The sequence below is a fragment of the Bolinopsis microptera genome, chromosome 8, assembly GCF_026151205.1.
Source record: "Bolinopsis microptera isolate Bmic1 chromosome 8, MBARI_Bmic_1.0, whole genome shotgun sequence".
In the NCBI taxonomy this organism is placed as follows: Eukaryota; Metazoa; Ctenophora; class Tentaculata; order Lobata; family Bolinopsidae; genus Bolinopsis; species Bolinopsis microptera.
In genome coordinates this window covers 6,377,760-6,390,670 of record NC_087079.1, presented here as the reverse complement: position 1 = coordinate 6,390,670, position 12,911 = coordinate 6,377,760, and the positions used below count along the sequence as shown (strand labels likewise).

Genomic DNA, 12,911 nt, shown 5'->3' with positions numbered 1-12,911 from the left:
ACCCTAACCCTAACCCTAACCCTAACCCTAACCCTAACCCTAACCCTAACCCTAACCCTAACTTTAACCCTAACCATAACCCTAACCCTAACCCGAAATAATATTTCAGAAGGTTTTGTGTTACTTCGGAAGGTTTTGCCGTTTTGTGTAACATAAATCCTTCCGAAGAAACACAAAACAGCAAAACCTTCCGAAGTAACACAAAACCTTCCAAAATAACACAAAACCTTCCGAAGTAATATAAAACATTCTGAAGTAACACAAAACGACAAAACCTTCCGACGTAACACAAAACCTTCCAAAGTAACACAAAACCTTCCGAAGTAACACAAAACCTTCCGAAATGACACAAAACCTTCCGAAGTAACAGAAAACCTTCCAAAGTAACACAAAACCTTCCGAAGTAACACAAAACCTTCCGAAGTAACACAAAACCTTCCGAAGTAACATAAAACCTTCCAAAGTAACACAAAACGGCAAAACCTGTTACTTCGGAAGGTTTTGCCGTTTTGTGTTACTTCGGAAGGTTTTGTGTTACTTTAGAAGGTTTTGTGTTACTTCGGAAGGTTTGTTTCCACGTGGTACCAATTACGTGTTTCACGTGGTATACTTCTTTATTTGGGGTGATATTTTGTCAGTGTTACTTCGGAAGGTTTTTGTATTTCTTCGGAAGGCTTATTGTTACTTCAAAAGGTTTATTGTTACTTCGGAAGGTTTCTGTGTTACTTCGGAAGGTTTTGTGTTACTTCGGAAGGTTTCTGTGTTACTTCGGAAGGTTTTTGTATTTCTTCGGAAGGTTTATTGTTACTTCAAAAGGTTTATTGTTACTTCAAAAGGTTTATTGTTACTTCGGAAGGTTTCTGTGTTACTTCGGAAGGTTTTTGTATTTCTTCGGAAGGTTTATTGTTACTTCAAAAGGTTTATTGTTACTTCGGAAGGTTTCTGTGTTACTTCGGAAGGTTTTTGTATTTCTTCGGAAGGTTTATTGTTACTTCAAAAGGTTTCTGTGTTACTTCGGAAGGTTTTTGTATTTCTTCGGAAGGTTTATTGTTACTTCAAAAGGTTTATTGTTTCTTCGGAAGGTTTCTGTGTTACTTCGGAAGGTCTTTGTATTTCTTCGGAAGGTTTATTGTTACTTCAAAAGGTTTATTGTTACTTCGGAAGGTTTTGTGTTACTTCGGAAGGTTTCTGTGTTACTTCAAAAGGTTTATTGTTACTTCGGAAGGTTTTGTGTTACTTCGGAAGGTTTCTGTGTTACTTCAAAAGGTTTATTGTTACTTCAAAAGGTTTATTGTTACTTCGGAAGGTTTCTGTGTTACTTCGGAAGGTTTTTGTATTTCTTCGGAAGGTTTATTGTTACTTCAAAAGGTTTCTGTGTTACTTCGGAAGGTTTTTGTATTTCTTCGGAAGGTTTATTGTTACTTCAAAAGGTTTATTGTTACTTCGGAAGGTTTCTGTGTTACTTCGGAAGGTTTTTGTATTTCTTCGGAAGGTTTATTGTTACTTCAAAAGGTTTATTGTTACTTCGGAAGGTTTCTGTGTTACTTCGGAAGGTTTTTGTATTTCTTCGGAAGGTTTATTGTTACTTCAAAAGGTTTCTGTGTTACTTCGGAAGGTTTTTGTATTTCTTCGGAAGGTTTATTGTTACTTCAAAAGGTTTATTGTTACTTCGGAAGGTTTCTGTGTTACTTCGGAAGGTCTTTGTATTTCTTCGGAAGGTTTATTGTTACTTCAAAAGGTTTATTGTTACTTCGGAAGGTTTTGTGTTACTTCGGAAGGTTTCTGTGTTACTTCAAAAGGTTTATTGTTACTTCGGAAGGTTTTGTGTTACTTCGGAAGGTTTCTGTGTTACTTCAAAAGGTTTATTGTTACTTCAAAAGGTTTATTGTTACTTCGGAAGGTTTCTGTGTTACTTCGGAAGGTTTTTGTATTTCTTCGGAAGGTTTATTGTTACTTCAAAAGGTTTATTGTTACTTCGGAAGGTTTCTGTGTTACTTCGGAAGGTTTTTGTATTTCTTCGGAAGGTTTATTGTTACTTCAAAAGGTTTCTGTGTTACTTCGGAAGGTTTTTGTATTTCTTCGGAAGGTTTATTGTTACTTCAAAAGGTTTATTGTTACTTCGGAAGGTTTCTGTGTTACTTCGGAAGGTTTTTGTATTTCTTCGGAAGGTTTATTGTTACTTCAAAAGGTTTATTGTTACTTCGGAAGGTTTCTGTGTTACTTCGGAAGGTTTTTGTATTTCTTCGGAAGGTTTATTGTTACTTCAAAAGGTTTCTGTGTTACTTCGGAAGGTTTTTGTATTTCTTCGGAAGGTTTATTGTTACTTCAAAAGGTTTATTGTTACTTCGGAAGGTTTCTGTGTTACTTCGGAAGGTTTCTGTGTTACTTCGGAAGGTTTTTGTATTTCTTCGGAAGGTTTATTGTTACTTCAAAAGGTTTATTGTTACTTCGGAAGGTTTCTGTGTTACTTCGGAAGGTTTATTGTTACTTCGGAAGGTTTATTGTTACTTCGGAAGGTTTATTGTTACTTCAAAAGGTTTATTGTTACTTCGGAAGGTTTCTGTGTTACTTCGGAAGGTTTCTGTGTTACTTCGGAAGGTTTCTGTGTTACTTCGGAAGGTTTCTGTGTTACTTCGGAAGGTTTCTGTGTTACTTCGGAAGGTTTCTGTGTTACTTCGGAAGGTTTATTGTTACTTCGGAAGGTTTATTGTTACTTCAAAAGGTTTATTGTTACTTCAAAAGGTTTATTGTTACTTCGGAAGGTTTCTGTGTTACTTCGGAAGGTTTCTGTGTTACTTCGGAAGGTTTATTGTTACTTTGGAAGGTTTCTGTGTTACTTCGGAAGGTTTTTGTGTTACTTCGGAAGGTTTCTGTGTTACTTCGGAAGGTTTCTGTGTAACTTCGGAAGTTTTATTGTTACTTCGGAAGGTTTATTGTTACTTCGGAAGGTTTATTGTTATTTCAAAAGGTTTATTGTTACTTCAAAAGGTTTATTGTTACTTCGGAAGGTTTCTGTGTTACTTCGGAAGGTTTCTGTGTTACTTCGGAAGGTTTCTGTGTTACTTCGGAAGGTTTCTGTGTTACTTCGGAAGGTTTATTGTTACTTTGGAAGGTTTCTGTGTTACTTCGGAAGGTTTCTGTGTAACTTCGGAAGTTTTATTGTTACTTCGGAAGGTTTATTGTTACTTCGGAAGGTTTATTGTTACTTTGGAAGGTTTCTGTGTTACTTCGGAAGGTTTCTGTGTTACTTCGGAAGGTTTCTGTGTTACTTCGGAAGGTTTTGTGTTACTTCGGAAGGTTTTGTGTTACTTTGGAAGGTTTCTGTGTTACTTCAAAAGGTTTATTGTTACTTCGGAAGGTTTCTGTGTTACTTCGGAAGGTTTTTGTATTTCTTCGGAAGGTTTATTGTTACTTCAAAAGGTTTATTGTTACTTCGGAAGGTTTCTGTGTTACTTCGGAAGGTTTCTGTGTTACTTCGGAAGGTTTATTGTTACTTTGGAAGGTTTCTGTGTAACTTCGGAAGTTTTATTGTTACTTCGGAAGGTTTATTGTTACTTCGGAAGGTTTATTGTTACTTTGGAAGGTTTCTGTGTTACTTCGGAAGGTTTCTGTGTTACTTCGGAAGGTTTCTCTGTTACTTCGGAAGGTTTCTGTGTTACTTCGGAAGGTTTCTGTGTTACTTCGGAAGGTTTCTGTGTTACTTCGGAAGGTTTCTGTGTTACTTCGGAAGGTTTATTGTTACTTCGGAAGGTTTATTGTTACTTCAAAAGGTTTATTGTTACTTCAAAAGGTTTATTGTTACTTCGGAAGGTTTCTGTGTTACTTCGGAAGGTTTCTGTGTTACTTCGGAAGGTTTATTGTTACTTTGGAAGGTTTCTGTGTTACTTCGGAAGGTTTTTGTGTTACTTCGGAAGGTTTCTGTGTTACTTCGGAAGGTTTCTGTGTTACTTCGGAAGGTTTCTGTGTTACTTCGGAAGGTTTATTGTTACTTCGGAAGGTTTATTGTTATTTCAAAAGGTTTATTGTTACTTCAAAAGGTTTATTGTTACTTCGGAAGGTTTCTGTGTTACTTCGGAAGGTTTCTGTGTTACTTCGGAAGGTTTCTGTGTTACTTCGGAAGGTTTCTGTGTTACTTCGGAAGGTTTATTGTTACTTTGGAAGGTTTCTGTGTTACTTCGGAAGGTTTCTGTGTAACTTCGGAAGTTTTATTGTTACTTCGGAAGGTTTATTGTTACTTCGGAAGGTTTATTGTTACTTTGGAAGGTTTCTGTGTTACTTCGGAAGGTTTCTGTGTTACTTCGGAAGGTTTCTCTGTTACTTCGGAAGGTTTTGTGTTACTTCGGAAGGTTTTGTGTTACTTTGGAAGGTTTTGTGTTACTTTGGAAGGTTTCTGTGTTACTTCGGAAGGTTTTGTGTTACTTCGGAAGGTTTTGTGTTACTTTGGAAGGTTTTGTGTTACTTTGGAAGGTTTCTGTGTTACTTCGGAAGGTTTTGTGTTACTTTGGAAGGTTTTGTGTTACTTTGGAAGGTTTCTGTGTTACTTTGGAAGGTTTCTGTGTTACTTTGGAAGGTTTTGTGTTACTTTGGAAGGTTTTGTGTTACTTTGGAAGGTTTTGTGTTACTTTGGAAGGCCTGTCTTTGTGGTTTATCACGTGATTATAGCCCTTTTTTAGGAATTTATACTACGTGTAGGACCTTCCAAAGTAATGTCCTACATTGTTACGGAATCCTCTCTACCATTACCTTGATCTTAAAATGGTCATATCTTATGATCGGAATGGTATTTTTCACTTTAGTCAACGACATTACGATCGGACGAAGGAGTTCTATCAGATGACACTAAATTTGAAGATGATTGTGGATTAGTCAATTTACCAAGAAAGTTTATATTAAGGGGATTTCTATCTATTAAAATGACACTGCAATTTTCAACCGGCTGTAACATTTGATAGGAAACATGTTTTTTGATGCAGTCAACGGCTAGAGATTTGTATTAAGAAGTACTTTAAGAGGATACCAGATATAATACGTTTTGAATCCTTACCCTAACTGTAACCCTTACCCTAACTCTTATTGTGCCCGAAGTAGTAAGAACTTTATCATACCGAATTGACCTTAACTCTATTTCATTCTGCTTCTGGCTATATTTTGTTTTGGTTTCAACTTCAACCCTAACCCTAACCCTAACCATTCCTTTGAGCCTGCTCCACGTACGATTTTCGTCACTCGTGACCAACGAATGTCAGGCAAGTGGTATAGACACGTGGTATAGGCATAGCTGGTATTGGCCGTTTGAAAATCGTTAAACGAGCTGGCTCAAGCCCAAAGTACGGTCGAGTCATATGATTTTTCACATGATAATTTACACGCGTACAATTTTGTGGGGATCTACTTATCGACTTTTGAGGTGCACTTAGCTGGTTAGACGGCATCAACAGTTCATTCAATACTGAACGCTAGCTCAGAAGCTTCGCTTTTGACTACAAGGTCTTGATTCTCTTAAATCCGATTTGGCAATGGAAGCCCTAACTGTTACTATGACTGAATATCGAACGGAATGGAGTGAGGAGTTCAAACAATGGATCCTTGCCCTCGTGGACCTCAGCTTCAGAGCTTCTATTGGCCAATTTGAAGGTGATTGGTACCAACAACTAGTCGGAATACCAACAGGAGGAAGCCTCTGTGTACAAAATACAAATTGCGAATATAGCAGTTTACTATTACAGGAGAAAAGTAGTATATTCTGATGAACACTTGATGAAAAACGTGCCAACAGTAAAGAGATAATAATACATGATAGACGATGGAGCAGGTTTTTTTGATGGAACAAAAAGACAGTTTTCAGAATTTATCTCTAATGTCAACTCGAGACTCAGTAATACTAATGTAGGTCTTAATATAGATGAGTTCAGCATAGACGATTCTGGAGGATTTACTTGTTTCCTCGACATACAATTTGCATTTGACGTTGATGGTAACCTCCAGACTGACCTGTATGTAAAGGAAACTGATTCTAGGTCTTATCTATACTTTGGATTCACCAACCCTAACCATAACTACAGCAGTGAGCAGCATCATCTATTCCCAATGTCTCCGTCTCCGCCGTATCATTAATGACAATGATAGGTTGGTCCTAAGAATCGACGAGCTGAAAGAGTGCTTTTCGAACTCAAACTATCCTATAAAGATGATCAATAACATCTCTTCGAAGGTGAAAACATTTGAACGCAGGCTCCCCACCTGCAGGGACACCTCGAACAGTTCTATATTGCTCCCTGTGTCCCCTGATAACACAATACGTGTTATCTCCTCCTTTGGAGGTGACGTGGCATTGATAGGCATAATTGAAAAGTTTGAGTCCACCATAAAGATATCTCCGAGTTTGTCGTCTACCTCCAACACCGACACGACAAGCACACGGAGACCTCCAGCAAGGAAAGAAACACCGGCAAAAGACTATTCTGTTATGTTAAAAGATCAGGCTCATCTACTTTGCGGAGAAGACTCCTCAACTCACAATTACATGCAGAGAATAACACTTTAACAAAAACAGAACCTTGCCATCAAAAAAATTGTAAGTGTTGTGCAATGATAGGAAGTGAAAAATCTTATTGTATTAATGGAGTCAAGATAAGACAAGCTCCAGGGACCTGTTCTAGCTACAACATAGTTTATATATTCAATCGTAAATTATGTCCGTATCCTTTCTGCTATGTTGGACGTACCGTTAGGACTTTGCACGAAAGAGTAACCGAACATAGAGCTTACTGTTATAAATTATTAGAAAACCCTTCCTTTAAACTTAGTGATGACTTTTTATCTGATGATAGTGACACTTATAGTTTAGCAGCTCACTTTATAGACTCGCATAACCTTTCTAATAGACCTGATTTTGATGCTTCTTATAATGTTTTTATCCTTAAGAATTCTAGTCCTAGTAATTTAGAAGTTAACGAAAATCTACTTATACAAAAACTCAGAACTTTGAAACCGTATGGTATTAATTCATGTGATCCTTTTGGTATGCCACTTTTATTTAAAAATAAAACTTTTCATGATGCCTAATGGTCCTTAAATTATTTCATGAACTAGTATATTTTCTACTAGTCGGGGCCTCACAACCCCCCATACCCGAGTGCTTTCCATTTCCTTTTTTGAGAGTTTGACTTTTATTTATCTAAAATCCCTTAGTTTTAATTATAATTTTCTGATTTAATTGGAGTATTAACCCTTATCCTTATTAGGTATTGAAGATGTCCGAAAATGTTTTACCAATTATATGTTAAAAGATTTTGTTGGAACTTTTTAACTCATTAAATCGGAAAAAATCGGGGAAAAAAACGATGGCGGACATGAGCCATGGCTCATGTCCGCCATCGTTTTTTTCGAATCGATTAAAAAACGATGGCGGACATGAGCCACCTAATGTTCAGCTTTTTCGCTTCCTAGTTGGTGTTGAAACAACGCAGCTATTTTAATTTTAGTGGATTTTAGTCTAATGTAAATTTTGTCACAATAAACAATTTTTTTGTAATATTGATAATTGTAATCATGTTTTTGAGTTGTTTTGGAATCAACATCGAGAATACATCTAATGATGCTACTTTCATATGCTCAGGGCCCTTCTGTAAAAAAATTAAGATTCCTAGGTGAGTGATTTAATTTTAGTTGGATTTTGGACCGTAGAAAAAATACGTTGGATTGTTTCCTAAACTGATTATCAAACAGTTCAGCTAATACACTATTATAAATAAATGGACAGTGATAATTAGACAATTCCAGTTTCAAACAAATTTACTTTTTATAAACAATTCTAAAATCGATTTCATCTAAATCGTAATCCCACTCCCCCTTCACAATGCTATTGGCACAAATGTTCCCAATCTCAAGTCCCATTTTTGCTGAAGCCCCATTGCCGCCAGCCGCCACCAGAACATTTTCAGAATCAAACCCAATATACTGTCTGCCCGTTTTAGTGAGTGATATGACACAGTGGTCTAACTGCACTGAGACGGGAACTATTGAGGGGAACATCTGTTTGAAATATTTAGTGAAGTGATCCCTAGCGGGAGTATAATCCTCCATACAGTACCAATCTTTAACCTCCTCCAGCGTCCCCAAACTCTGTTCTAACCCCTCCGCAGGGTAGTCCGCAGTGTGGCCTAGTTTTATGTAATATTTACCGTTTGGGTATTGGATTGGAGGTAGGATGAAGAGATAGACATCTCCGTTCTTTGGATCGTATCGATAGTTCATTGCCGGGAAATCTTTAGTTAGTTCGTAATCCTCTTCACTTACTTCAAACTTCATGACAGAGTGGCCCATCAACTCCAGTTGGAGAGGTTTCTGAAGGGGGAAATCGAAAAAGTTGATGAAGGAGCCACATGCGAGGACAATTTTTTTACTGTTGATTATCGTGTCATCAGCAAGTTTTATCTGGAACATGTCACCTATCTTGTGAATACTAGTTGCTACGATTTCTTTGTAGTGAACCCCAGTATTACTAGCAACTACTTTAGCAGCTCTTATAAGGTTCCTTATACTCAGATATCCACTCAGCTTCCCAACCAACCTTCCTGTAAAGTTTTTCGGGGGAACAAAATAACTCCATTTTTCGCTGTCAGTCTTTTCATCCAAAATCTCGTAATCAATGCCATTCTTCTCGCAAAATTCGTCACCATTTTTCACCTCGATAGCGAACTTTCCGATTATAACACCCACCATACCGTATCCTACTTCGGAGAAAATCTTGAGCCCAGACTCTCTTTCCAACTGGGCGAACTTGAGAGTACTGCGGTACGATAGCAGCTGGAACGTTTTAACATCTGATATGACTCGTGTTATCCTGCCTTCGTCGTAGTGGCACCCGAACACTGCTTCTTTCCTGCTCTTCTTTTCTGGTTCTCCTGCAATTTTACATCAGATCATTTCAGTTCTGTATATTGTTGAGATTTTTTCAATTTTTTAAAACAATCCAAAAAGCTATTGGAGGGGTAAGTGTATTAATACTCTAGTAATAGTATTTGTTTTGTGTTATTTAAAATAAATTATTTATATAAAAATCTGAATGAGGCAGCCGCAATCAATTATTATATATAGGAAAATGAAATTTATACATTTACCAACCAGGTCCCACTAGACAGATATCCAAGTTCGGGAATTTAGAGAGATGGTATGCAGTACACGAGCCAAACGCTCCCGCACCCACAACACAAACATCGTACGAAATATCTGATCCAGGAGACTTTACTTTCTTTTCACACATGATTCTCTGATGTGAAGTTTTATTATTATATGTGATAATTAATGAAGTGGTTCAACTTCCGAGTGTGTCGTTATTGACCCAGTTGATCGATTTAAGAAGTTAAATCAACGTACAGGAGTAATGACCAAGATATAATATGTTTTTGTACTAATATTTGTAAAAGTTTGCAACATTGTATTTAATTAATCAATTTTGTGGTCCTAGTGGGTCGCTAATGACCCATTTAACCGATTTTTCGCAGTTTATGATGATAATAACTTGCTAAGAGGCGAGTTTGCACTTATGATGTCATGTTTTAGGCTGAATTCAAGAAGTTACATGTGTTGTAGCCGCAGGTAGAATATTAAACAAATGAAAATCTCAATATAGGAATTGACTATGAAATACGAAATCAGACTCTCAACTCTGTGGCCAGCTCACTAATTGTTGTTTAGTCTAAACAAATAGTAAACCATTGTCAAAACAAATTGTAAACCAAACGTTTAACTGTCCTTCTTACGGACGCATGGTTTTAACTTATAAATACAGAGAGATCTGATGTCCTGGTGGGAAGTTCTAGATGAATCATGTGTTGGACTGAACTTCGCTCTGCATTGCGAGATGATCGCTCAACTGATTTCTTTTAAGAAGGTTCTGGAGGACACAATGCTGATAATCTCCGTGGTTTGCAGTTGCACAGTTGGTGGGATCTGGTCGGCCGTGCTGAGATACCTGCTGTTGGAGCTGCTGGGTTGGAAGATACTCACCCTTCTCATTGTACTGCCAATCTCTTTACCTCCCATATTTATGCTACACAACTGCTTCGGTGAAATTCCAGATACATCCTGTAAGCTGGAGAGTGTTAAAGATGAGAGTGAGAAATCAGTCCCTAACTTCATTTCTAGAGTCATCAAACTAGTTCTGTTTTCACTGTGACCTCACTTCAAGGATGGCTTTCAATTATCCTCGTTCCTGCTATAATTCAACAACAGAATATCAGACAAGCCGAACGTAGCAGTAGTTGCTATTTGACGGTGACCCAGAGAACCGAATTTCTATTTCTGTTTCTTCTCCTTTTTTGTAGGAGTTGTCACGTTTACGGCTCTTTTAGTTGTAGGGTGGTTTCTAATGCATTTCATAAGAGTAAAACATTGCTTTACAGTTTACTCAAACTTTTCACACATTTGTATGGCCAGGAGACGGATAATCGGTGAAATTTTCGGCCAATTTTAAGAAGCCGAACTCAAGATATTCTTGCAAACACAGGAAACCTTATCCAAAGGGGCAATTTTGGGGGTCACAAAGGCGCATATCTCGAGACTCAAAAGTCCCACTTTCTTCAAACTTTTCACATCGCTGTCACAACAGAAGGGTTATTGCAAACGAGTTCAACAAATACTTTAACTTCATTGCCTCCACTCTAAATGAATCAATAGCTGACCTGCCTATACAGGCTTCTGAATTTTCAACATTTGAAGACTACCTCCTGCCATCCAACAATAGCTCTGCCTCTATATTCCTAACTGACTGTTGTTCACATACTGAGCTCATGGAAATAATTTCCAAGTTTGAAAATGGCAAATCTAGTGATATCCCAATCCGTGTAATCAAAAAGTCAGCTCATCTAATCTGCCCTGTTTTAGCCCAACAGGACTTTCCTACTAGCTGGCTCACCTTATCCGTTTGTCGCATCATTATCTCGTTGTACAAGAACGGGTTTATCACAGAGTTGATCGGCAGCAGGATGATCGAGAAGAGTCCGTATTGAGGTGAAGCGTTTAGCACTTCAAAAAAGTGCAGGAAGCAAACCAAGACAAAGGGAACCCAACAAAGAAAGTCAGTGATAATAATGGTGGCCACTTTCTGCTGTAGCTTTAAGTTTCTCTTGTTAACCTTGTCAGCGGTGGGACCTTCACCTTTTGTAAGTAAACTGGAAGATTTTATGGTGGAGATGTTGATGAAGATACAGTGACAATAACAAAGCAGACGATGTTGATAGTGAGGACTGATATTGTGAACAACCATTGAGGGTCATCTCGGGTCACGAAGTACTTAAAAAGGCAAACTCCGTCATTGCCATATAATAGAAATCGACTCGTGCAATCTTGCCATCAAGATTTCCATAGTCCGATAAAAACATAGTCCTTACCAGATTTTCGATGAGAGCCCATTTAAGGATCCTGTTCTTCGACCTACCGTAATAACTCTGAATAACGTAAAAATGCTGGTCATAGACTAAACCATTCAGAAAATTTTTCCAAAACTGGAAAAAGGGATATCACTGCAATGACCACTGTAGAGATCATTAATATCACTATCAGTAAAATGATTCATGATTGTAGGTTTATAACCTACCAGGACGCGCGCCGAGTTGGACTCGTCGACGGTCCTGGAACAGATATTTTACAAATAAAAGTATCACCTGTTAATATAATAAAATGAAAGCTGCTATTTTCAGTTTATTTTTGCGGCTTATGGTATTATTTTCGCCTTGCAGTTGAATTCTGCTCCTACTAAATCGTTGTATTTGTAATTGTATCACGTGGTGACCCCAACTGTCGCTTCACTATAGTAGTAGAGTTTCGACGATACATGCAGGGGAGCCGCGCACTCGTGCGCGGCGGGTCATGTAACGTATTTGACCATTGTTAATGATCTGGCCCGGCCATTTCGAGAAGAAAGCGGCGCGCGCTACTTCGAAGAAATTTAGACTAGCACATAGCAACATCCGTCAAACAGCGTATGACAACTATATCGCTCGCCCAAATTTTAAGAAAATTCTTGTGAAAAGGCCCTTTGGGCATGAAAGTGATCTAAATCGGTGTATTTTTGGACGCTGATTCCGAATCACCCGCCATGAAGTAGGGTTATAAAATACTTCCCTGGAGTCGGAGAGTTATGGGCAAAAAACCGTTTAGGTCACGTGACAGGCTAGTAAAATACGAATTCGATTGTTTAGGGCCCGGGTTATGGTTGTGGTAAGGGTTATGGTTAGCTTCGGGGCTACGATTAAGGTTAAAGTTTATGTTAACTAAAACTGTCTTGTTCGGCTGCAAAACTGTAAAAACCCAAGTCTGAAGTCACGTGATAATTTTTTAGACGAGCGATAATAATAATAATAGCCTTCAAGGACTGTGTGTGACACACTAAACCAAAGTGTGTGTCACATTCTGATTTACACAGAAATTTACCCATAACCTAATGATCCGTTCGTCTCCTGAAATTTATTTTAAGCTATTCGATTATCATGGCGTACAAGGTTAGCAAGATACTTGATGAACTGTGTGGTGGTTAATTGACGATGTCAATTCATCTCAGCTCGGCGCGGCACAGTAGCGCATCTCGCCGATCTGTGAGAAGCCTCATTGAGTGCGCGGCGCGGCACAGTAACGCATCGCGTTACAATGTGGTGGTGACATTTATTTTTTAATATATTGAACTTAGTTCCAATTTTTCAAAATTAATTTTGAACTTAACTGGCTACGAACCAGAACTGTAGGCTCAGATTGTCTAATATAGTTTTTTGCGACAATAATAATAATAGCCTTCACGGACTCTTCACTGTGTGTGGCACGATAAACTTAATAAATAAATGTATGTTCTCAAAGTTAAAGTTTCGAAATATAGCAATTTCAAACAAGTTTATTCATCGATCAAATACATTCTC

At 37.9% G+C, this 12,911-nt stretch overlaps 1 protein-coding gene across 1 annotated transcript; it reads right to left on the bottom strand.

Moving 5' to 3' along the window:
* Positions 1 to 7,692: 7,692 nt before the first annotated feature.
* LOC134820114 (monomeric sarcosine oxidase-like) lies at positions 7,693 to 10,047 on the bottom strand. The gene is made up of 3 exons (XM_063830336.1): positions 10,012 to 10,047; positions 9,127 to 9,271; positions 7,693 to 8,906 (listed from the first exon to the last, which is right to left on the bottom strand). The coding sequence occupies exons 1-3, from the start codon at positions 10,045 to 10,047 to the stop codon at positions 7,795 to 7,797; spliced, it is 1,293 nt and encodes a 430-aa protein (XP_063686406.1). The 3' UTR covers positions 7,693 to 7,794.
* Between the last annotated feature and the right edge of the window lie 2,864 nt (positions 10,048 to 12,911).

Excerpts from the sequence above, each read along its gene's own strand:
- LOC134820114 (XM_063830336.1), bottom strand. The coding sequence starts at position 10,047 with ATGGGAGGTAAAGAGATTGGCAGTACAATGAGAAGG. Across the intron at positions 9,272-10,011 it reads TTGGCAGTACAATGAGAAGG|AGAATCATGTGTGAAAAGAA; the intron begins GTGAGTATCTTC and ends ACTTCACATCAG. Across the intron at positions 8,907-9,126 it reads TATCTGTCTAGTGGGACCTG|GAGAACCAGAAAAGAAGAGC; the intron begins GTTGGTAAATGT and ends GTAAAATTGCAG.